Source organism: Odontesthes bonariensis, chromosome 21 (assembly GCF_027942865.1).
Source record: "Odontesthes bonariensis isolate fOdoBon6 chromosome 21, fOdoBon6.hap1, whole genome shotgun sequence".
Classification (NCBI taxonomy): Eukaryota; Metazoa; Chordata; class Actinopteri; order Atheriniformes; family Atherinopsidae; genus Odontesthes; species Odontesthes bonariensis.
In genome coordinates this window covers 15,728,058-15,751,925 of record NC_134526.1, presented here as the reverse complement: position 1 = coordinate 15,751,925, position 23,868 = coordinate 15,728,058, and the positions used below count along the sequence as shown (strand labels likewise).

The 23,868-nt window shown below is 35.9% G+C and overlaps 2 protein-coding genes across 4 annotated transcripts; one reads left to right on the top strand and one right to left on the bottom strand.

Annotated features, from left to right (window-relative positions):
• Positions 1-1,505: 1,505 nt before the first annotated feature.
• Positions 1,506-11,485, top strand: LOC142371303 (nuclear GTPase SLIP-GC-like). The gene is made up of 22 exons (XM_075453945.1): positions 1,506-1,698; positions 1,827-1,908; positions 2,230-2,342; positions 2,684-2,722; positions 3,502-3,526; positions 3,624-3,704; positions 4,247-4,340; positions 4,777-4,993; positions 5,113-5,325; positions 6,089-6,295; positions 6,408-6,583; positions 7,551-7,644; positions 7,727-7,814; positions 7,928-8,049; positions 8,423-8,596; positions 8,692-8,843; positions 9,007-9,124; positions 9,287-9,395; positions 9,497-9,627; positions 9,931-10,012; positions 10,130-10,207; positions 10,428-11,485. The coding sequence occupies exons 2-21, from the start codon at positions 1,842-1,844 to the stop codon at positions 10,204-10,206; spliced, it is 2,379 nt and encodes a 792-aa protein (XP_075310060.1). The 5' UTR covers positions 1,506-1,698; positions 1,827-1,841; the 3' UTR covers position 10,207; positions 10,428-11,485.
• A 2,340-nt stretch (positions 11,486-13,825) lies between these two features.
• Positions 13,826-23,643, bottom strand: LOC142371188 (nuclear GTPase SLIP-GC-like). 3 transcript variants are annotated; one of them, XM_075453803.1, is made up of 23 exons: positions 23,428-23,643; positions 23,213-23,294; positions 22,735-22,850; positions 22,509-22,568; positions 22,351-22,389; positions 22,016-22,040; positions 21,815-21,892; positions 21,294-21,387; positions 20,972-21,188; positions 20,630-20,848; positions 19,346-19,552; positions 19,051-19,226; positions 18,739-18,832; positions 18,578-18,665; positions 18,316-18,437; positions 17,892-18,068; positions 17,659-17,813; positions 17,387-17,504; positions 16,067-16,175; positions 15,843-15,976; positions 15,423-15,504; positions 14,648-14,730; positions 13,826-14,555 (listed from the first exon to the last, which is right to left on the bottom strand). In XM_075453803.1, exons 2-22 carry the CDS (start codon positions 23,277-23,279, stop codon positions 14,654-14,656), a joined length of 2,454 nt encoding a protein of 817 aa, XP_075309918.1. In that variant the 5' UTR covers positions 23,280-23,294; positions 23,428-23,643; the 3' UTR covers positions 13,826-14,555; positions 14,648-14,653. The 3 variants fall into 3 exon arrangements, with proteins under 3 accessions (XP_075309918.1, XP_075309917.1, XP_075309919.1); XM_075453802.1 differs by having other exon boundaries at positions 13,826-14,535; XM_075453804.1 differs by having other exon boundaries at positions 13,826-14,535; positions 22,735-22,805.
• Between the last annotated feature and the right edge of the window lie 225 nt (positions 23,644-23,868).

The following is a 23,868-nucleotide window of genomic DNA, read 5'->3' as shown; positions in this document are numbered from 1 at the left end:
CCTTCTTTTTTCAGTCAATACCCTGTTATTTTTCTTAAATAATAAAACATTCCTTCTTTATTCTTTAATTGTGTTAACTTATCTTCACATTATCTAATGTTCTGCCGTTGTCCAGCCACACCCACCTGACCTGCTGAACACTAACTCCAGACTCTCTAATCTTTCTATTCATCTCTTCACCCACCTGCTTGTCTGATCCTCTTTGAATAATCAGTTATTTTGTATATGAACTGATCTGATTCCACCCTCCCTCTGCCAGAGTGTAAACTGTGCCATCCATTATGCACCATAGTAGGATATTTTAAACTTGAACTTTGCCATTTTTCTGCTCCTTTAATTCTTTCTTACAGATCTATGCCTCTGTAGTGACTTTGCACCTTGTCTCTTTCCTTCTCCCCTTCTCCTGTTTTTGACTTCATTACTTTCAGGAGCAGGTACTGTACAGGGGGAATCCTCCAGAAGGTTGTTCTGTTCTGCACTCACCCTGAAGGTCCAACTTTCGCTTTTCGTGGTGGGATAAAATTATAATAAAAAGGTGAAAATTAATATTATTCTATATAGATGATTTAATCCCTAAAAGGATTCATTTAATAACTCAAGCTGCATTACACAAGTTTAACATTGTTATCAAGGGGGGCAGACATGTGGATTTTATCATTGCTTTGCATTTAAACTTTGGTTCAGAATCTTAATTTTTTTTAAATTTCCTTTAATTATAACTTTTGAGTGATTGTATCAATGATTTGAGTCGTTAAATTCTTGCAGGTGGCAGTATTTTTTCTTCCTTTGACTTAGTTTTATAATAGTACAGATTGGGTTTGACAGAGATGAAAACTGGTTCTAAAGTCTGCAATCAACATTTCCTTAATAGAGAAAACAACAAAGGCTTTAAGAGGAAGACATTTCATATCTAAAGGAATCTCTCCCAGCCACATTTAAAATGTAGCTCCATTGCTACCAAAATGCCGGAATTACCAACAGAAGCAGATAATTCCTCTATTAGTTTCTTCGGCTAATAGAGCCGAAGAAACTTCGGCCAAGTCGAAACATCGGCTTGACATGTTTCGACTGCACACCTGCAGTCTTCCACAGAAGTGTCATGTGATGTTGATGTTGATCAGCTTATAGATAAGAAACTAAGAGGAATCATCTTTAAGGATTAGGAAAATGAATTTGTTCGGATCAGCAGTCCTTCCAGCCGCACAGCATCCAAATCACTATGAAAAATGTTTCAGAAATCTGTGTTTTTGCATAAAAAAGCTCAGTGGAAAATATCAGGAAGATGCAAGAAAGACACAGCATGTTCACAGTTGGTCAGTGTAAGAAGAGCATGTTGTTGAGAAGTGGAGACACCAGAGGGGAGTACCAGTAGAGACACGCTTGTGCATATGACAGAAACCGACAAAATGCATTACCTTCAGTGCTCAGTGTAGCCACACCTATCTGTCCTGCACTAACCCAAGCCTCTGCTCTCTCACACCTCAAGCCTCTTGGTCCTCATTCACAATCTGCCTTTACCAAAGATATGTTGTTTTCTTTCACTCTCTTTTTTCTTACTTGGCGGTTTTTGCACTTGTGCTCATTTGTGAACTTTTACCTTTGACCAGCGCCCTCCTATTTTTCCTTACTGTTATAGATTGGTGCCGTATTGTAGATTTAGCCTCTCTCTATTTTTGCCTTTCTTACCTTTGGTAACAGGTAAGATATTTTAAGTTTTAAAGTAACTCTTAAACAGATCAATTCTACTCTACAATTGTATTAAAGAATGAAGCAGTCACATCTGTAATGTTTAGAAGTAATAATTGATCACATGAATTATCTTTCAGTTTCTGTTCTTTGGCATGGATGATTTTGTGCGTGACAAACTTATTCAATGGAATCTAAGAAATTGGATTGAAAGATTTGAAGGTATAGTATTACAATTAATTGTTGTTGGGTAAATACATGCACAATAGGGATCCAACCTCTGAAAGACAGTTGGTGACAATTAGTACTGCACATAGTTTTGAGAGATCTGTCCTGCTGTTTTGTGTGCATTAATAAGATAATTAGTTAAAGCCAAGGGAAGTAAGATGCATTCAGCTGATACAACCAGTCCTAGAGGCTAACTGTGAAAATTTCAAATTAATTTTATTTGTTTCAGTTTTTTTCAAATGAATTATGCAGTAAATCTGAAAATATTTCTGCATGAAAAAAAAGATGAATGAGGCTTTCTTTTTTAAATTTCAGAGGAAGAAATTGACGAGGAATCTCTATTTTGCCTTGATGATCAAACTATTGATAAGTTGATTCCAAAAATTGGACCAAGCTCAAGATTAAAGTCGAAACTCAAGCAGTTAAAGGTAATGTGCACTTTGAAAATGTGTTACAGATTTTTCGGTAATTGATCTAGTTTATGTAGATAGATCCTATCGCTTGTTAAAATTGTGATGTATAAACAGATAAAATTATTGGTAACATTATGTCATTGACAATCAGAACAGTGATTTTTATTCTTTGTTGTTGGGTTTGGGGGGGTTGTTTTCATCACCAGGAAGAGCAAAAAATTAATCAGGACACAAACAACACATATGATTTTTTTTGTGCTTAAGTAAATTTAACTTATTTTGACACTTAAATAAGATATTTTATATTACCCATGATTATGCAATAGAATGACTTAATGAGATTATTTCATCTGCAGATTCAACAGCAGCATGAAGAGGCAACAGATTTTACTGCGGTAAAATGACAATGAAAATTCCGACATTTCATCAATGAACTTACCTTCATTGTTCTTACATTTTGCATTTAAACAAACTAAAGTTGCCTGAAGAATTATCTAATTGGATCACTTCTGTTGTGTGAGGAACAAGGAAGGTGAATGAGAGCCCTTGCCCATGGGTACCTTCAATCATCCTAGGACTTTCATAAACTTCTCCTGGATGTGATAAAAAAAATTGATATGTTGATATATGATATGATGTTGTTTCTTAAAGCAATACAATGTAACTTCTCAAAAAAGCCCATTATGGAGCTCCCCCTACAGGCTTGGAGGTAATGTACGATTACACTGTTGTAAATACAACACCCTTTCGCTTTCACGTTTCACGTTTGTTGACGAACCGGCGAGGAGTTAGAAGGTGCAAGCTATGTCGACCGAGAAGGTAAGAGTAATCAAATGTACCTGGGAGCGTGAGAGGGGTCTATTTGTTTTTGTGGTAGGTGTGCCAGAAAGCAAGTCGAAGTACTTGGCCGCTCCCGGGCCGGTCCAGCAAAGTTACATAGCGCAGTTTTTCCAACTCAGACCCCCGAAGGGCATTGGAGACAGGCCAATCGTAATATTAAAACTCATTCTAGCCGCACAATTTTTTTCAAGCTGTTATTTTAAGGTAGAAATGTTACATAGTATTGCTTTAAACATCAAATTAATTTTGTATAGCTGCAATTATGTGCATATTTATGGATAATATATTAAGTTATCCAATACAGTATAAGAGTAACATATTTATGTTCATTCAGGTTTTGCCATCCACAAGTAATACAGGTAAGATGCAAAATATCTTATCAAGTATTTCTTTCTATTGAACAAAATTCCATTATGTGAGGAACAGGAAACAAACTTTTTTTCTCTTTAAAATAAGCAAATCAAGGGAAAAGAAAGCTGGATCTCCAGGGCAAGTCAAGCAAATCACCAACTAAAAGGCAGCGTAACTCTGTATCAGGTAATAGATATTTTAAGTATCAAACTTACTATAAGGCCTTGGTTCAGCTGGTAGAGTGGGTGCCTCCCAGCGCAAAGGTTGGAGATGCCATTGCCAGTGTGTCTACATGTGAAAAACTCATTGGTTGAGTGACTGTACCCCACATTACTCATAATAAATACATTGTTGTGGGATGTAATAGCTCTGTATGTAATAGCTCTGTACAAGTGTCCGTGCAAATAAAGGAATAACAATATACACATGTAAACTGCTTTGTAGAACCTAGACAAGTTTAAAAAGGAGGAACAATGCAATGCAACTTGTCTTGGAAAGCAAACTTCTAACTTGGGTACATGAAAAAAAAATTCACTGGCATCACATCTTTTGTGTTTACTTTTTGCCAGTGAACACATGTCAGATCATTGCATGTTGAATTTAGTTGTCCCACTGTTGTTATAAGTTGTCTTCAGTTTCCATCATCAGACAGTCGTCCTGCATTTGGATCCGCTATTGCCATTTCTTGAAATCTCTTGATGAGTATTTATTTATTTTTCTGTCAATAGAAGCAGTCATACTGTTTGAGGTGAAAAAAATAATCAGCCATGTCAATGAGAGACTACTCATCCAAGAAAAGACAAAGCTCAATGCTTTCCTTAAGTAAGTAATCATTATCCATTCTATATGCACATGAATAGAATAGAATAGAAAAATACTTTATTCATCCCCCAATGGGGGAAATTCAAAATGTATTCACTCGAGTATTTCACTCAACTGGATAACAAAGTTGAATGCACATTATGCGGGATGAAGCTAACTTACGTTCTACCAGCAGGATGAGGATTCACTTACTAAAATGTTGCACTTCAGGAGCAAAAAGACCAGATGGAAAGACAACAGAACATGACTGGTTTTGTTGTAGCTAAATGCTTGTGTGACAGCAAATGACAACAAATAACTGATATCTTGACTAATGTTTAACGGTGATGTCGCGATGAAGTCACGAATATATATGTGTGTGTGTGTGTGTGTATGAGAGATTACAAAAAAATCACATAAATAAACGATGTATAAACTTTATCTAAACTCTTAACAGGACTAAAATCACAGATTTGGCAAAAGATAAAAGGGAACTGGTTGGTGTCTTTGGCCGAACTGGAACTGGGAAGAGTTCTTTGATAAACACTATCATCGGGGAGAAGAATCTTTTGCCTACTGGGAGTGTCACTGCATGTACTTCAGTTATGATTAAAGTAGAGGCTAACATGCACAACGAGAAGTATGAAGCTGAGATTGAGTTCATTACAAAAGAGGTAAAATGAACTGTGAACATATTTACTCTTGTTTGAAGCTGATTAAAGAATCACAATACAGAGTTACTGTTTAAGCATCGTTTAGCAAGACTAAAATGTATTTGTTTGTTTGTTTTTAGGAGTGGAAAGATGAGTTGTGGTCCAAGGATCAGGTTCTGAGGGACGGTGCAAATCAGAATGATAATGAATACCATGACATTGATGACAAGCTGTCAGCACTGTATGGAAAGGAATGGTTGAAGAAATCCCATGAAAACCTCATGGACAGCAAATATTTCAGAGAAATTCCAGAATTTCTCCAGTCTGACATCTTGAATTTGACAAGTGAATCAGTAAGCTCTAATACAAATCCATAAGTTACTTTGTTGAAAGCAATCCGTCCAGTTGGATGGAAGTGAAATTTAATGAGTTGTAGTTAAATGTGCTGTACATAACAGTATTCACTATATCTCTAGGCAATATCATTCTTGTGAAACATATTTCTATTCTTCTGCTCTTTGTCGAAGGAGTTACATTATTCTAAATATGTCTTTTCAATACCCTGAAAGTGTTGTGTATTGGAAATTAGATTAAATATTTAGTTGAACCATGTCTCCACTTTTTGCCTCTTCAGAAAATTATACAATATGAGCTAAACTTCTGGATTATGTGAGCATTCTTGTCAGCCACAAGCATCCATGGTGCCAAAATGTCTCTCCATCACCTATTATCATCACACTCATCTTTTTGCCTATCTGTCATGGCTTATTATTCACTGTTGTGGACTTGATCAGGCTCATAGCAAAGATGCTGAACTCTGTCTGAGCCAAACAAATTTATCTTGGTCTAATTCAACTAAATAATGTACTCTCAATGTTTATTAGGCTTTTTAAACTAACTTTATCAAAACTAATCATGCAGTTTTATGCGAGCGAGCAAGTCAGAGTTTTATTTCCAAGGATGTTCAATTTACACAGTATCCAGATTTAATGTATCTTAGTAATAGAATTTATTTTATAATACCACTCAGTTATTTTATGCTTGTTGTTAAACACTTTCTATAAGTATGAATGAAATAACCTTTTATTGCTTTAATTACATTTTTTATTATTGCAGGCTAAAGAGCTGTCTGCAAAATTAGTCAAATACACAAGAAATGGCACAGAACAAGGAGAAAGTGGAGAAATAAAGAGATCGTACTGGCCACTTGTAAAGTGTGTGACTGTCAAGGTGCCAAACAATGATCTTCTCCAACATGTGACGATTGTGGATCTTCCTGGAAATGGGGACCGTAACAAGAGCAGAAATAAAATGTGGAAAGAGGTAATTAATTGTTTTACATCTTATTTTTTATCTGGAAACTGGTGTTTTGTTTTTTTTTTACAAATTATTGATGACTGATCATAAATAATCATACAATATCATGTCCTTTCAGATTGTTGGAGACTGCTCTACTGTGTGGATTGTCACTGATATCAATCGAGCAGCATCTGACGAGGAATCCTGGGAGATCCTGGAAAGTGCTGCTAGTCTCCTTGGAAATGGTGGCGAGTGTCAACGCATTCACTTTATCTGCACCAAATCTGATCTTGTTGAAGATTTTGATGATCAGTAAGTAAATTAAGATGTGCACATTTAAATACAATATTCAAGTGAAGCACCAATGCATATGGAGACCAAAAGCTGAAGAGGAGTGAATGCAAACAAATATATACAGTGCTTTGTGAAAGTATTCCCCCTTTGTTTCTTTTGTTTTTAAAACGGATCAAATCCGTTGGATCACCATTTGAACAATTATGAGAAAATAGAAATAACATAGCACTGCAACACACCTGCTAAGAAAAGGCAGACTGCTAAACTCAGTGAAAAGGGAAAGGGCATTAACTAGAGAGGTAATAAAGAGGTCAGAGGTAACTAAAGAATCTACAAAGCTCCAGCACAGAGACTGGAATATCCGTCCATATGACCACTTTAAGATGTAAACTCTACAATGTTAGTCGAAAAATGTGTACTGAGATGAGCCATTATTCAAAGCAAAGAAAAAAGAGTTTGTCAAAAGGCATCTGGGTTCTATCCAAACACATAGAAGAAGCCATGGAAAATGGCAATAATCCTGCCCCTTTCCCATCTTTGGGAACACCTTCCGTACAATGATGCAAGGAGGAAGCAGCTTCATGGTGCGGGGATGTTTGTCATCAGTAGGGCCTGGGAAATTGGTCAGTGGAAGATAAGAAAGCATTTTTAAGTGAATCTGTTTCAGTCTCCCAGATGATTGAGAATGAAATCAAGGTTCACTGTCCAGATTGAAGATGACCCAAAGCATACTGCTAAAGCAAGACTGAAGTGTTTTAAATGGAAATGACTAAATGTCTTAGAATGGACTTGTCAATATTCAGTCCTCAAGCTGTCAGAAAATCTGGCGACAGACCAGACCAGTATGTATACCAGTGAAACTCAGTTCAAAAACAAGAAATATACCTGAAGGAAACCTTTTCTTTCAAGTCACTGTTTATGTTCCACTTTAATGTTTTTTGAGAAAATGAAATCATGCTTATTGCACTACTGTATCTACTTATAGCTCAAAAGATGAAGTTCGGGACCTCATACTCAAACAAAAAAGAAAAGCCAAGGCTGGAGTGCTCAAAGAATTCAGCAAGCTAACCACAATTAAGGTGATTTTGAATATTCACAAAAAATCTACCACAAAGATTATCTTTTAAGGATAACTTGTGATTAAAATTCTGTTCTCCTCAGAAACACTTCAGTGGTGACTGTTTGAAAGTGTTCACAGTGAGCTCCAAAGAGTTTCTGAATGGGAAACTTCTAAATCCAGAGGACACTGGTAGGTGAAGTCTCCATGTGATCAAGAAAACTTTGTTGATAGCAGACAATCATAGCTTCACAGTAATCTGACTGTATTAAGTATATCATATAAATGTAAGTTTGTTTTTACAGAAATACCAATGCTTCAAGACTTTTTGAAAGAAATCAATGACTGTCACTCAAAGACACTAAACTATGTGTCTGGAGCTTATGGGATTCTGTCTTTGATTCAAGGGGCCAACTCGGGAGAAGCAGTAAGATCAAGAATAAAACTTCATTAATTGTTATTATTATTTTCAGAAAAGATATACAAACATATCAGTATATCTATATATAGAGCAAATTAGTAAATGTCAGTAAACCATGTTCAGATTTATTTATTATTTATCAATCATGGGACTGTCAGATTTATGACATCTTATCTTTAAGTGCAGCAAAAAAGGACCATCTTTAAACTAAAGACGTCAATTATTACCCTTAGAGATTTTTGTACTTTGAAGCTTGATTTACTGATTAGTTATTACTTTACTTTAGCTGACTGTCGTGAACAATAGATTTATGTAATCAGAAACTATTAGAATTTATAACTTCGTCATTCATATATTTTTTATTCATTTTTAATTCTAGGCTGGCAAAAAAACTGTTGTGTGTAAAGAGCTTGAGAAAAACATCAGGGATCAACTCGCCTTAGTTAAAGAAGCAATGGAGAAGGCTTACAAGATCTTTGACCGAGACTTGAGTGAAGGAGTTGAAAAATCCAGACGTTCATGTGAAAGAGACTTGACATCCTTCTTGTGTCCCGTACGTTTTTAAATTATAAATATCAGATACCAAGTTATCAAATTTGACCCCCTGCGAATGTTTTCAAAATTAGATTTTTTCCTGTTTTTACTCAGAAAGATGGACGTGGTTTTCACAGGACATTGAGGTCTGTTGTCGAGAAGGGTGGCGTCCACAAACCCAAAAATGGCAAACAAATAAACCTCAACATGAAGTTGGCTTCATACCTGATGGACAGCATTGATGATGAATTTAGGAAGACCTTCCCGTAAGAACTTAATAAGCACATTAAACCCTGTAGTGTCCGATTTTCTAACTATGGACAATATTCAAACCTTGTAAATACGACATTATGCAGTTGTATAAGATTATTAAAACAAACATCCCGATACTGTCATTTTGAAATATTTAAACTTGTTAACATGTTTCAGAAATGAAAAAAAACGTGGACCATTCAACGGGGTCATCAACAGATTTTCTCTTGGCACAGAGAGACTGACTGAGAAGTACAAAGAAGTGGAACTACAGCTGACATTTCTCAAGACAGAGGTAAAAGATGAGAAAAGCAACATCCTGTTCATTGGTTAATAACTCGCACTTGTGCTGCTTGTAAGATTAAGATTTTCTTTGACAAATGTAATGCTTCTCTGGTAAAGTTGATTTTTTTTTAATTTGTATGAAAATATTCCTATTTTTTAAAATTTATTTTAGGAAGAGAAGACTAAGCAAAAGATAAACAATTTCATTCGTGACCACAAGAAAAAAATCTACAGCAGTCTGATGGAGACAATAGAGGAAACCATGACAAAGTGCTATGAGAGTAAGAAAGGCAGTCATCATGTACAGCAGGTCACTATATTAGTTTATACATACTTTGTAATTGTGTGTAAAGTTACTCAACAAAATTCTGTTTTATTTCAGGAGCTGCAGATATTATAGGAGAGGGCTCACTTGAGAAGATGCAGAATGAGATTTTGAGTCATTTAAAAACTTCAATGGACATGTTTGAACGGGCTAAAGCGGTTTTGCTTGAACAGCTGCATGACTTGACGGTTTGTCCAGTGTTTTATACATTTAAAGATGATAAGATTGCAAAGTAAGTTGTGCTGTACATCGTGTATTCATGTAAATAGAATTTTCTATATTCAAGTGAAATTCTAAAATGTGCTTGAACTAAAATGACCACAAACAGTCAAAATTGTCTCATAACTGTTATTTTATACAAAAATATACAGTATAAAGCCCTGAGCTTTATACTGTATTGTTAATTCATAGATTGTTAATTCATATTTGTTTCAGTTTGTAAACAATATTTATCTCTACAATAACTAATAAATATTTTGATGGTGAATTAGGTTGAAATCCTGGAATTCCTGGAGGAAGCCATGAAGGAATCAATTGAGCATTCACTAAAGATGGATGACTACTCAATCCCAGGTAAAGGGGACATATCAAAGAATTACCATTCATGTACACAAACAATATTGTTAAAGTATTTCTGATATTTCTTTTTAATGTCCAAAAAGTATATATGTATTTTTTTGTTCTTCTTAGATATCGTCAATGATTGGGCTACAGTGCAGAAGTTCCTTGCGGAACTGAAAGTAAGATCAGCTGAAAAAACAACATAGGGTGGGTAACACTTTCAGGAAAATGTCTGCATGGTCTGCTATTTCTTATTGACCCTGGGTTGTGAATTGTTTTTTGTCCTAAATAATGTTAATGCGCAGTTTATCAAAGCTGCTGTTCAATATTGGCCATTAAGCCAGATTCGATTCTGGCAAGAGCAGTTTAAAAAAAAAAAAGGTAAGTAGCAACTAAGCAACTAATGTTGTGCCTCTGTGTGTTTCAGATTTGCTCAGTAAAGACAAACAACAGAATGTCAACTAAACGTCCCTGAAAGACAATGAAAGACACAAAACCTCTGGATTTTGCCTCTGCAATTTATGTCAAGTTTATATTTGTGACAGTGATATTAGGATTTTTCTTTTTCCTCTTTTTTTTGTATGACATTTTTGTCTTTAATTAAAATCTTGAGGCTGTGCAGATAGAAAATGTGGGTTCGAAGATATAAAATATAATAGCTCTTAGCTGGAATCAAACCAGTGGTGGTGTGGTTAAACCACAAGCTCACAATCATATAACCTTCTTTTTTAATATCACAACATTCATCTTTTCTTTTAGTTTAGTCTGACTTGGTGTTAGGTAATAGTGCTGAGAGCACTGGAACTTTGTTGTTTAAATAGATGTGTAAATTTAAACTTTTTAGATATATAACACAAACTTTCTGTTTGATTTTGACATGAATATTAGACTTTTAAAGAATAATCTCCAAATAATTTTTCTCTAAATTGATCTTAATTGGAAATGCAGATAAATATCAATTCAATTTTATTGTCAATTCTTCACATATACCAGACGAAGCAATCAAAATTACGTTTCCCACCATCCCACTGTGAAGACAAAGACATATGGTAAAAAAAATGACACATAGCTAAACATTAGGTTAAATAGACATATCTAAACATAAAATAGGCATTTAAAATAAGTAAAGTGCATTGTAGGATGGAGGATTAAGAAAGCAGTGGAATGGTGCAAAACAGTTCTGTTTGGTAATGGCTAAGTGTGCAAGTTGCATAGTAGTGCAAAGACAGTCATGGGGACAGTCATCTTCCATCCAGCCTGGTGACTGAGGGTGGTGAGGGGAGAGAGTTTAACATCCTGACAGCCTGGTGGATGAAGCTGTTGGTGAGTCTGGTGGTTCGGGAGCGAAGGCTCCTGTACCTTTTCCCAGATGGCAGGAGGCTGAACAAATTGTGAGCAGGGTGGCTTGCATCGCATATAGAGCATGTAGGAATTTCTTCTTTGTTTTGTATTCAAATCTTTACTGATTCTACTTACTATCTGAAATGGTCTTCTTTTCAATAAATCTTGAGAAAAACCATACATTTATTTTCTTTTCTTTCAAAAGGGAATTCATATTGTTTTCCTGTTATTACTTTTGATAGTAAGATAAAACAATGCAATTTCCCAAACTTCTTTGTGTGTAATTCTTACAAAAAAAATTCACGTATTAAATTCAAGTATTATAGTATATTCTCGCCCATTGACTGCTGGGATAGGCTCCAGCCCCCCCGCGACCCGACCGACGGATTCAGTGGTATAGAAAATGGATGGATGGATTATAGTATATATCATAAACAGTATGTATTGTCTTTGCATTAATTTAGCAGATGCTTGTGCAAAATGTACATCTATCAAGCACTTGATAACATAACAACTTGTGATGATAAAGTGTTTACTGCAGATTTAAATAGTCATAACAACATGGAAAGAGAGATCCCACACAATGAAAGAACAACAGTTTGAGTAGCATGACAGCAGGCAACCACAAAAAAATTTCCTTTAGATTACCTTCTAGCAGAGGGCAAGTGGAATCAAATCAGTTCATATAAAACAAAGAGGATCAGACAAGCAGGTGGGTGAACAGCTGAATAAAAAGGGAAGAGAGTCTGGGGTTAGTGTTCAGCAAGTAAGATGGGTGTGGCTGGACAACGGCAGAACATTAGATAATGTGAAGATAAGTTAACACAATTAAAGAACAATTAAGGAATAATTTGTTATTGAGAAACAATAAAGTATTAAATTAATTTAAAGAATAAAGAAATCACAAATAAGAAGGGTCTTTGAGTTTTCTGTTGGTTGCCCAAAGTTTAGCAGGGTTTTACTTTTAAGAAAAGGAAGTTCCTGAAAGGATTATCTAAACAAAATAGTATGAAAATGTACAGCAGGGTATCAACATATCTGTTTCTATTAAGCTGTGTATCCTGTGAACTTAAGTTAGCGAACATTGTTGTTTTGTTTTGTTTTTATTACTCATACATGTCTCCACTGGTACACATTCTTTAGTGGCGTCTCCACCTCTCACAAAGAGCGAGTTCTGTTTGTCGGTATAGCTGCACAGCAGAAACTTATGTCTTCTGAGTTGTACCTTTGTACTACTGTGTTATTAAGGTGATAAGGTACTAAAATTCCAATCTATTGTCAGCTGCTCTATCTTGTTTTTAAGGAGGTCAACATCAGGCAGATAGAGTCTAAAACAGCTATTAAATGTTGTACCGAAAACACGAACATGAAATGAAAGTCCACCACCCTCTGAGCTGTAGATATCAGTGAATATATAATTCCAGAAAAACCTAACATTTTATATTTCTTTTGTGCTACACAATTCTACACTTCAAAATACCAATGAATCATGCTAGAGACACAACAAGGCACTTTTTGAAGAAGGACAAATGCATGCAAATGCAAATATGCAAATGTGTTTCCTTGAAGATGAAGTGCACATTTTGCCAGTCAAATTGAGTGTAAAGGAGATTAGAGAAAACTTTCAGTGCACAAAAACAGAATTATCTGGACAGCAGACACTAAATGTGGTTTTATTTTGTTTAGTTTTTTTAACTTTAGTCAGAGACTCAAACCCAATATTATGTGGTGTATAAGGGATGGTCGCCTTTAAACAGCCTATGTGTAGATGGTACAGGAAGAACTCTGCTGACACAGACTTGGTCGAACACAGCCAAGTATTTTATTGGCCACCAGGTCCGTATCAGAATTACAGATTGGTACATCGAATCTGGAGCGATCTTCAAAGCCTAAAAGTCTGTGCCATCTCTGCTACACTGGAGGTGCTTCTCCCCTAATGTAGGGTAAAACCTTCCCCTTAGACAGACCTCATTTACTAGGCACCTGCTTGCAGTTTCACACTTGACAATTGAATATCTTCTCCCATACAAAAGTGAGGGATGTAACTCATTTAGCTACATGCTGGCACAAAAAGCAGGATGATGTGTAGGAAAAGTCTGCACACCATGTAAAGTAGGAATTAAGATGCAGAATGCCCCACTTAGATCGAGGAGTATAAATGGTTTACACACTTAATCACATGGTTGATACAATCCCGACTTGGTGGTTTTGCGTTAACAACAAGGTTGTATGAAATCGATGAATAAACTAATTGACTCTGCTGAATACATTTCCTTTAAGGCTGTTCATTACCTAGTAAAAGATTACACATGATTACAATGTTAAAGAAAAAACAGTAAAAGCCTGAAAGTGCTAACTGTGAGCTTATGTATTGGTGTTTAATGTGTATCGTGTATACTTTAACATTTGTGGGAAATGTTCTGTAAGAAGAAACAGAGATTTAGAAAAAAAGATATTAAGACAGATAATTCTTGTTTCCATCTTTTAATCAATTTTTGTGGAAATTTCAAGTCCTCTGCAAGGAAAGAAAATCCAACGTACAAACACAAGCATTTAGAATCAGATTGGAACATCACAACCACAAGTACAAACAGACAGAATGACATTTCCAACTAAGAAGCCACTAGTTACGTCAATCTATCAAATTCATTTGTATTTCTCATATGAGCACTGACAGATGACAAGAAAAACAATTGAGATTAATATTAAAAACTGTCTATATTTAATACACATCCATAAAATCAATGATATTGTAGAAGGCTTTCTCCCTTCCCGCTAAAACAACACTAAATTGAAATAATTTTTTTTTTTTAAAAAGGAAAAAACTGGACATCTACTGGCCGTGTGGTTTAGATGCATGTGATGATACCATGACATCCTTAGTTTGGATCCAACTAGAAACTTTGCATTTCATTTTTCTTTTTCCACATTTTCTGTGTGCATCCACCAAACAAAAAGCAGTCATTTTCTTCTACAACAATGATAGGAAAAAAAAGAATAAACGAGGATATCCATTCCACCCAGTCAAAAGTCAAAGGATATTATACATGTAAAGAAAAAAACATGGATAACAACTTTACAAAAATGGCTGAGACCACATCAATCATGTTCCAACATTTGTCTCAAAAATGTAAGGTCCTTGAACTTTAAGCCTCCTGGATCCAGCGTATCTCATGGTCGCGGATTCCTGGGCACTTGTTGGAAAAACACAGGACTGATATAGTTACAGCAAATGTGAACATTAATCAGATCAAACTCAGTCAATTAAAACCCTTTGAAATGTGAACACTTGTTGAAAAGCTTTACCTAATTTCATGACTTTTCCTCATATGAGCTACTCTTCAGTTCATTGCAGAGTTTCTGAACCATCGCAAGCTCTGTTGACACATCTGTAAAACAAACGTTAGTTGGATATTTCTATCAAATCAAGTTAATCAAATGTATGCAAGAATATTAGTGGTCGGCATAAATTATTTACATATGCTCCCTTTTAACATAGTCTCATGGTGGCTCATGAAACTTTCAAACGTTCATCTATTTATTTCTGTTGGAAGCAAATGTACCTTTCTTTCAACCATACATAGACAAGAAGATTATTACATGTATGCAGTTTTGCAGCATTTAGTGAAATAGTTTGAATTGGCAAAACAAGTTTATGATTGGCGACTTAAGGATGTGGCAGTGGAGTTGCACAGTCTGTTATCTTGTGTTCAGTACTTTTTAATATTTCAAATCTCACTTACTTGTGTTGTCACCTACTGGTTTTCTCAACTATCACTCTCTCTTTGGCTATACATAAGCGTTAATAGCTGTTTGGTTTGATGTATGCCTTAAAAATCCCTTAGTTAAGATTAGGAAAACAATATAGTTTGGCTTGAAATAGATACTCTTAAAATGTCTCACTCATAAACACTTTTCGACCCTCATTCCAAAAAGGTGTGCAGCAAGGAAATAGACCATAATTTGGAAAGTTGCACTTAATGTCATAAGAAATGCATAACTTCTATACATCTGGATGAATACATTATTTCTATTTCGCGAAAATGTCTTGATTCACCATTTGACCAGTCTGTCGCTTTACCTGGGATTGAGTAGTCATTGGTCTTCAGTGAGAGCTCGATGGATTCCTTCATGGTTTTCTCCAGAGTGCCCAGGATGGTGTTCTAATTCAGTATTAAAATCTCCATCACTTACAACAGCACACACATTTAATAAAAAAAAAAAATAACTCAATCACACATAAGTGTACTGTTAAAATATGGGTTCAGTGACTCCTAAGGCTGACCGAGAGAACTGATGAGGAAACATTGTATCTGAATACTGTTTTGTATGATTTGTAATATTCAGTCATTTTAAACAATCTGCAGTTTCTTGAGAAGCTAAGCCATCTATGACCCATATACACGTACATCTATTTTGTGTGTAAAACATACAGGTGGATTGTGAATGTGCAGCTTTTTATTCTCATCATTTTCATTTAAATTTACAAAATGGAACAAACCATCAAAACTATCAGCAGGTTCAGCATAACTTGTCCAGCCTTGTCAAACATGGTGTCCTTTGAATCTTGTACATGTCTCTCAATCGTATGCCTCATGTTTAGCAAAGAATCCTTTCCACAAAATCCTGCTGCTCCTATAAAACAGAAGGTTGTAATGTCATTATATACAAAATCCCAAAAGATCGTACACATGCATTGTTATATTGACAGACTGCCTTTCTTACTCTCATAGCACTCTTGCATGGTTTCTTCAACTGTCTTCATCAGACTGCTGTAGATCGTTTTCTTGCAGTCAAGGATGTGTCTTTTCAGTTTGGCCTTAATTTTGTCCTCCTGGGGAGATTTAAAAAAAAAAAAAAGTATGATTCATCATTTTTAAACTTAGTACTGTTGCAGATTTTAGGACACATCCTGAACAGGTCAACTGTGTGCAACACATAGCCAATACAGTAACAGATGAGCCAAACAGCCATGCAGGGAAATTTAGAATCATTATTTAAAGCGACATTAGAGTTTGAGACCTTAAAACGTTGTGCTCCTGACTCATTCTGAAGTTCATTGACTTTTGTAATGAACATTCCCAAAAAACAGGCCCAAAACTATCCTAGAGTGACCCTGGCCTGCAGTACAGCGTCTTACAACTTAGTTTCCAAGCCTGCACCACATCATTTTGCGTTATGGTTGTGTAGGGTCTGATACTTACCAGCTGTGCGTAGGAGTTCAGGAAACAGGGCATCTCAAGATAGGAAATATATATACTGTAGTTGAATATAAAACATTTTCAGTGCGTCCAGGGGAGGCTCACCAGATATGTAAATGTTATCTACTGGCTATGTGCCTGTGGACGGGGGCGCGCGCAGCATCTTCAGGGTCACCAAATAAGGGAAGTTTTTATCTTACTTAAGGGGAGACACACCCACAGTGAGACAGAGATTGCACAGACTTTTGTGCTTTGAAGATCTCTCCAGATCTGATGCATTATTCTCTAATTCTTATACGGACCTGGTTGGCAATAAAAGGTTTCTGCGTTTGACCAAGTCTGTGTCAGCAGAGTTCTTCCTGTACCATAGGCTGTTTGAAGGCGACCATCCCTCATACACCACAGTTGCTTGATATTTTTGCAGGCTGTTTGTGGCCTCAACAGGACCTCAAATTTACAGCTATACACTTGCAGGGCTAACATGAAGACTTGTTTTTATGACGGTGGTTACATCCCACAACTATAGACAAAGAAACTGCCAAAGTTTCTAGTGTTACTTGTACCTCGTGCATGTTTTTGTGCTGTGGGAGAAAGCAGAAGTACTTGCAAAAATCCCATGCAGGCACAGAAAGGACATAGAACTCACGCACAGAAAGACCTCAGATGAGATTCGAATCAGGAACCTTTTTGCTGCAAGGCAACTGTGCTGAAACCCAGCATCCCTGTGAGCCGCTTAAAATCCTTTGTATTATTCATTACCTGAATATCAGCAGAGCATTTCAGTTTTAATAAACACAATCCATGTAATAAACCAATTAAAAGGACAACGCCTCTCTTTCTTTACCTCTGTCCTCAGAAATATCAGCTGCAGTTCTACATCTTTGTACTTCTTAATCAGCCTCTCGGTGTCAAGTGAAAATGTGTTGATGACCCCGTTAAATGGATCACATTTTCCTTCATTTCTGAAACATATAAAAAAGTTTGAATATTTGAATGTAGAACTTAGTACGTCTGTATGTAAACGATCTTTCTCTGTAAGCAATATTTACTGATATTCTCCAGAGTTGGAAAATGAGCCAGCAAAGGATTTAATGAGCTTCTTCATAAGGTTCTTACGGGAAGGTCCTCTTGAATTCCTCATCAATGCTGTCAGTCAGGAATGACGCTAGCTTGACGTTGAGATTTATTGGTTTTCCTTTCTTGGGTTTATAGATGCCTCTGTTGATGACGACACTCTTCAATATCTTGTGAAAACCACCACCAGACTTTCTCTGATGAAAAGAAAAAACATGCTGAAGACACTCACAGGAAATCTAAATTGATTTGGCATTTTGAAGAAAAGCACATACTATAGGATATAAGAAATTCTTCAGCTTCTTTTCACAGGAACTTTTTGAGTCGTTCACTCCTTCGCTAAGGCATCTTTCAAACGCCCTGTAAACCTCTTTCATCGTTTCATTGACAGATTCGAGCTGAAGGCTTATGTTTCTTTCAAGTTCTTCACACACTTCTGTTTTTTTGTCAGCCTAGAAAAAAACAAACAGACAAAAAAAATCAAATTGCCAAACTTTTTTTTCTTTCTATTATCATTTCATTTATAGAACTATAAATAACTACTTTTATGACTATTACATCGCCATTATTATATAGCTATTTCCATCCATCTTCAGGTTTAAATTGCCATTACAGTGTTGCAATCACCGATTTAAGATGTTTAAGAAGATTTGTTTGCATATTATTATTGTCCAGAAGCACATATGACAACTATTTTACCACTTCTTTACAGCCGGCCCCCTTAATCAAAGAGAGAATCCCATGAGCTCCAGACACAAAGTTGAATGTCACTGAGTGAGCGTCATTGAGATTTTTCAAAAAGTCCTGAAGTGTTGATATTTCTGTAGAAAATACAACACAAATACAAAATGTATTCAAATGAAAATAAATCTTTTTTCTTTATGAATAAGACGAGGAAATGCCTGCAACACATTTTCTGTTTCAACAAAGTTTTTACACAAAATATGAAGACTTCACCCACCAGTTTCCTCCTGATTCAGAAGTTTTCCTCTCAGGAACTCTTTGGAGCTCACCGTGAACACTTTGAAACAGTCATCACTAAAGTGTTTCTAGGGAATATGGAATTTTAAATTACATGGAGCTGCAGGAAATCTCTGTATTCTGTCAGTATTAGAGTCTCACCTTAATCGCATGTAGCTTGCGGAATTCTTTGCAAACTTCCTCCTTTGCCCTCGTGTTTCTCTTGAATATGCGAGCACGAACTTTATCTGCTGAGCTACAGGAAAAGATGAAGTGATGTTTGACAGTTTGCTCAAAAATATTTCCCTTGGAATTTACCCTGCATTTGACCCATAACACCCTTGCCATGATAGAATATATATATTTTATATATCTATTTGGATTTATACCTGTTGACATCATGGTCACCCTATATATTATGGTACGACTTGGATACTGTTTAACTATGCACTTTTCACACCCTAATTCACCTACTCTTCATCCAGCTCTTCAATACCATCAGACTTGGTGCAGATAAAGTGAATGTGCTGACACTCGCCGCCATTTCCAATGAGGCCACTGACACTTTTCAGGATCTCCCAGGATTCTTTGTCAGCTGCTGCTCGATTGATTTCAGCCACAATCCACACAGTAGAGCAGTTTCCAACAACCTGTAAGGGCAAATCATTTTTTCTAATGATTAATTACTTATTCTTTGTTTTTTCTTAAAAAAAAGTAAACGATTTTACAATATTAAAAAAAAAAACTGCAGTGGATGACAACAAATTACCCCTTTCCACATTTCATCTCTGCTCTTATTGCGATCCCCATTTCCAGGAAGGTCCACGATTGTGACATGTTGGAGAAGATCACTCTGTGGCACCCTGACAGTAACACACTTCACCAGTGGCCAGTACCATCTCTTTACTTGTCCACTTTCTCCTTGTTCTGTGCCATTTCTTGTGTACTTGACAAATTTTGCAGATAGCTTTTGAGCCTGCAATAGAAAAAGTTAGGTCATTTAAAGGTGGCTAAAACGTAAGTCAACCTCTTACGCAGGCCTTGATAAAAGTGCTCAACTGACTGCGCAAACGATGTTAGCATATATGAATGTGTCCAAGAAAAAACAAAACAATTTGGCGCAAAAATGACCTGCCTGGTAATGTTTTCTGTCTTGAATCGAACAGCACTAATTTGGGGTATTTTTTAAAGGAGATTCAGAGCAACACATCCCTCCATCAAAGAACAGTTTAAAACTGATGTGAAGAATGGAAGAAACAAATATCTCAAGATATTTGTGCAAAAATATCCTTCGTGCTGAGCCGAATTGAGGCTATCGTGACAATTAAATGTTGAGAAACCACAGGTGACCTCACATCACCAGGGTAGATTTAATGTTTTAAAAACGCCATACATTTTAATGTTAAAGTATTGTTTTTGTCAAGTAATGACTAACTACAGCTATATATCCTTTTTTGTTTTTTTTTGTTTAGTGTTGTACTTAATTTAAAGTTGTATTGTATCCTGCAATCTGTCAACTTGTTTCTCCAAAATTCCTCAGAGATCCAAATTTAATGGCTTATTTTTGATAAACAAGCTCCATGGAAGTCTGACTCTGACACCTTTAGCTATTTCGGGATCACAGTTGAGTTGTAAGTTGGCGTTGTTAGTTACTATTGATACAGTTAAATATTGATATCATTATCAATCACTTGATGTGTGTTCTTTTAACTGAAGGTGATGTCTTAATCTATATTCTGAGAAAGAGAAAATTGTGGTGAATCAATAATGGTTAATTGGATACTTATGCCAGGCATGTTATTGTCAATGGACTAAACCCAAATACATCTAATGGTGTGTTTATATGATGTGTAATATCGTTAATAGAATTATACCCACATGATACAGACTTGTATTATTCCCAGCATAAAGGTAGAGATTCAAGGTATATTTCATTTAAACAAAGGGGTGCACAGCGATGTACTTGTGTTACACAGAGAGTGAAGGAAAGTTAGTTGAATTTGACCGGAAGTATACTTTCTGTAAACAACAAAGTTATATTTCTTTTATTTACCGATTCGCATGTCAAAGTCTTCTTCCTGGACTGGAGAAATTCTGGAATTTCTCTGAAGTATTTGCTGTCCATGAGGTTTTCAGGGGATTTGTCTTTCCATTCATCTCCATAAAGAGCTGACAGCTTTTCGACAATGTCATCATGATCATCATCCTCCCTTTCTTCATCTGCTTTATCCCCAAAAAACTGATTCATCGCCCACAACTCATCTTTCCAGTCCTATAAAACAAGAAAAGATTACATCTAAGTTTGATTATGTGACTTGTGGAATAAACTGAATTAGGATTTTTGCAGATTATATTAGCTTTCAGAAAGAATAAACCTATTCAAAGTTTATTTTACCTCTTTTGTAATGAACTCAATGTCTGCCTCGTACTTCATGTTGTGCATGTTCGCCTCTACTTTAATCATGACTGAGGTACATGCACTGACACTTCCAGTGGGCAAGAGATTCTTCTCCCCAATGATAGCGTTTATCAAAGAGCTCTTCCCGGTTCCAGTTCTACCAAAGACACCAACCAGCTCTCTTTTATCTGTTGCCAGATCAGTGATTTTAGTCCTGTTGAGAGTTTAAACAAGTTGATTTACGTGACTTTTTGTAACTTCTTATATAGAAACGTAAGTAAAACTGGCTCATAATAACAAAAAAAAACAGAGTACTTACCTAAGGAAAGTATTGAGCTTTGTGTTTTCAAGGTTGAGAAGTCTCACATAGACATGACCCATTACTGTTTTCACATCAGACAGTATCATTGCTTCTGTTAACATAGAATTAAAGAACCATTTAGCCGGAGCAACAAACGTAAGGAGAGAGGAATTTTGTGTATCAAGCTCAAACTATGGCCTCGTACAAAAGCAGTTAACTCTAGTCAAAAACAGAATATTACATTTTCACCTTGTCTAGGTTTTATGTGTGTATACATGTGTTTCTCATTCACACAGCCACTCATACACCACTTTTATATATACATATACATAAAGTCAATACATATACATACAATACAATACGCAGAGCTTTTTCACTACAATCACACACAGATAAGCATCTTAACCAAGGACACTACTACGACACATAGATGCACTGAGGATCAAACCCCCAACCTTACTGACAGAAGGCGACTGCTCTACCAGCCGAGCCACAACCTTATAGTGAGCTTGACATTCCAAATATTTATAAGAAAATACCTAATGTAGAGTCACGCAGCCTTTTAGCTGGTAACTGCCATTCACTTGACTCGCCCTGAAGATCCAGCTTTCTTTTCCCTTTATGGTTTAAAATAAAAATAAAATTGAAAATAAGTTTGTTGACTGTGTCTCAAATAATGTTGGAATATTCTTCAACAGACAAAAAATACGATATAAGATGTAAAGCATTTTGTATCTTACCATTATCACTCGTTGATGGCAAAACCTGGGGACGAACATAAATACTTTACTCTCACACAGTTTCTGTGCACATAACTATCACCGTTCAAAAAGACCGTTCATTTTCTCATTCCGACCAGGAGAAGTTTGTCAAAATCCTGGGAGGTGAGATGAGTGAAGCAAGTGCTCACATTAACCCTCCTTGTTCCTCACTCAACAGAAGTGATCCAATGAGGCACTTCCTCAGCCACACATGACTTTGGCTCAGGAAACTTTAGTTTGCTTAAATACATATCTGTGAACAGTAAAGGCATGTTCATTCATTAAATGTCAATGAATATTATGGTCATTTTTACCTCAGTTAAATCTGTTGCTTCTTCATGCTGCTGTTGATTCTGCAAATAAAACAATCTCAGTGTGAGGCCAAATAAAAGTATAAGCAGACACTGAAAATATATTGTATTGTCGAAGGTATGTGTCATAGTTATTGAGTATGAAAATAAGTTTAACTCACTTGAGCAGAAACATCATCAAAATCAATGTTGTCTGTGTCTCCATTTGTGTTTTGTTCTTCCTGGTGATGAAAAACGGTCGGAAACAAAACATGACAAAAATAATTTACAATAAACTGTTGTCAGCGATGATAATTGTATACATGTAATATTTCTAACAAGAGTTCACCCGTAACAGTATTTATCCAGATAAGGGAAGTAAATTAGGCCTAATGTAGTGCACGTTACCTTCAGCAGTTTGAGTTTCCTCTTGAATTTTACTCTTGGTCCCAGTTTTGGAATCAAGTTCTCATTAATGTCTTGATCATCAAGTAAAAGAAGACTTTCCTTGTCAATGTTTTCATCTGAAGTAAACATTATTTTAAAAATCCTTAAATCTTTGTCAGGCAGAAATATTTTAACACAGTTATAACACAGTTATGATCATAGAAATACATGTTACAGTTCTCAGTGTCAGTTAGCCTCAGAGAGGTGGTGATATCAGCTGAATACATGTATTCTCTTGCATTTTAACTAACCTATCTTATTCACAGAGCTACTTCTCTTATTCTAAAAACTACGTGCAGTACTAATCATCCCAAACTGTCACTGTTGCTCAGCAAAACAGTGTTGTTAATTTTCTCTTATTAGTAGATCTTGTCTTTCAGAGGTCAGATCCCTATTGTACAATGTTTTTTCCCAACAAGAATTAATTGTAGTACCACACCTTCAAATCGTTCAGTCCATTCCTCTAGATCCCATTGAATAAGTTTGTCACGCACAAAACGATCCATGCCAAAGAACACAAACTGAAAGATAATTCATGTGATCAATTATTACTTCTAAACATTACAGATGTGACTCATTTATTCTTAAATCTATGTATGATACAATTATACAGAATTTATCTTTTAAAAAGTTTTGAAAGTTAAAATATATTACCTGTTACCAAAGGTAAGAAGGACAAAAATAGCTAAGTGGTTAGAAAGAGGCAAAATCTGCAATAAGGCACCGATCTATAACAGGAAGGAAAAATAAGACGTAAAAGTTCACAAATGAGCACGAGTGCAAAAACCGGCAGGTAAAAAAAAGAGAGTGAAAGAAAACAACATATCTTGGTAAAGGCAGATTGTGAATGAGGACCAACAGTGCGTGTGAGAGAGCAGAGGCTTGGGTTAGTTAGTGCAGGACAGATAGGTGTGGCTACACTGAGCACACTGATGTTAATGCATTTTGTCGGTTTGTGTGCACAAGCGTGTCTCTACTGGTACTCCCCTCTGGTGTCTCCACTACTCAACAACATGTTCTTCTTACACTGACCAACTGTGAACATGCTGTGTCTTTCTTGCATCTTCCTGATATTTTCCACTGAGCTTTTTTATG

Bases quoted from the DNA above. Each gene is read 5' to 3' on its own strand.
- LOC142371303 (XM_075453945.1), top strand. From the start codon at position 1,842: ATGGATGATTTTGTGCGTGACAAACTTATTCAATGGAATCTAAGAAAT. The intron at 7,645-7,726 runs GTGATTTTGAAT...TGTTCTCCTCAG, and splicing joins GCAAGCTAACCACAATTAAG to AAACACTTCAGTGGTGACTG. The intron at 7,815-7,927 runs GTAGGTGAAGTC...TTGTTTTTACAG, and splicing joins TCTAAATCCAGAGGACACTG to AAATACCAATGCTTCAAGAC.
- LOC142371188 (XM_075453803.1), bottom strand. From the start codon at position 23,279: ATGGATCGTTTTGTGCGTGACAAACTTATTCAATGGGATCTAGAGGAA. The intron at 22,390-22,508 runs GTGAGTTAAACT...TTTTATTTGCAG, and splicing joins TTGATGATGTTTCTGCTCAA to AATCAACAGCAGCATGAAGA. The intron at 17,814-17,891 runs GTATGTGCTTTT...TCTTTTCATCAG, and splicing joins AGAATTTCTTATATCCTATA to AGAAAGTCTGGTGGTGGTTT.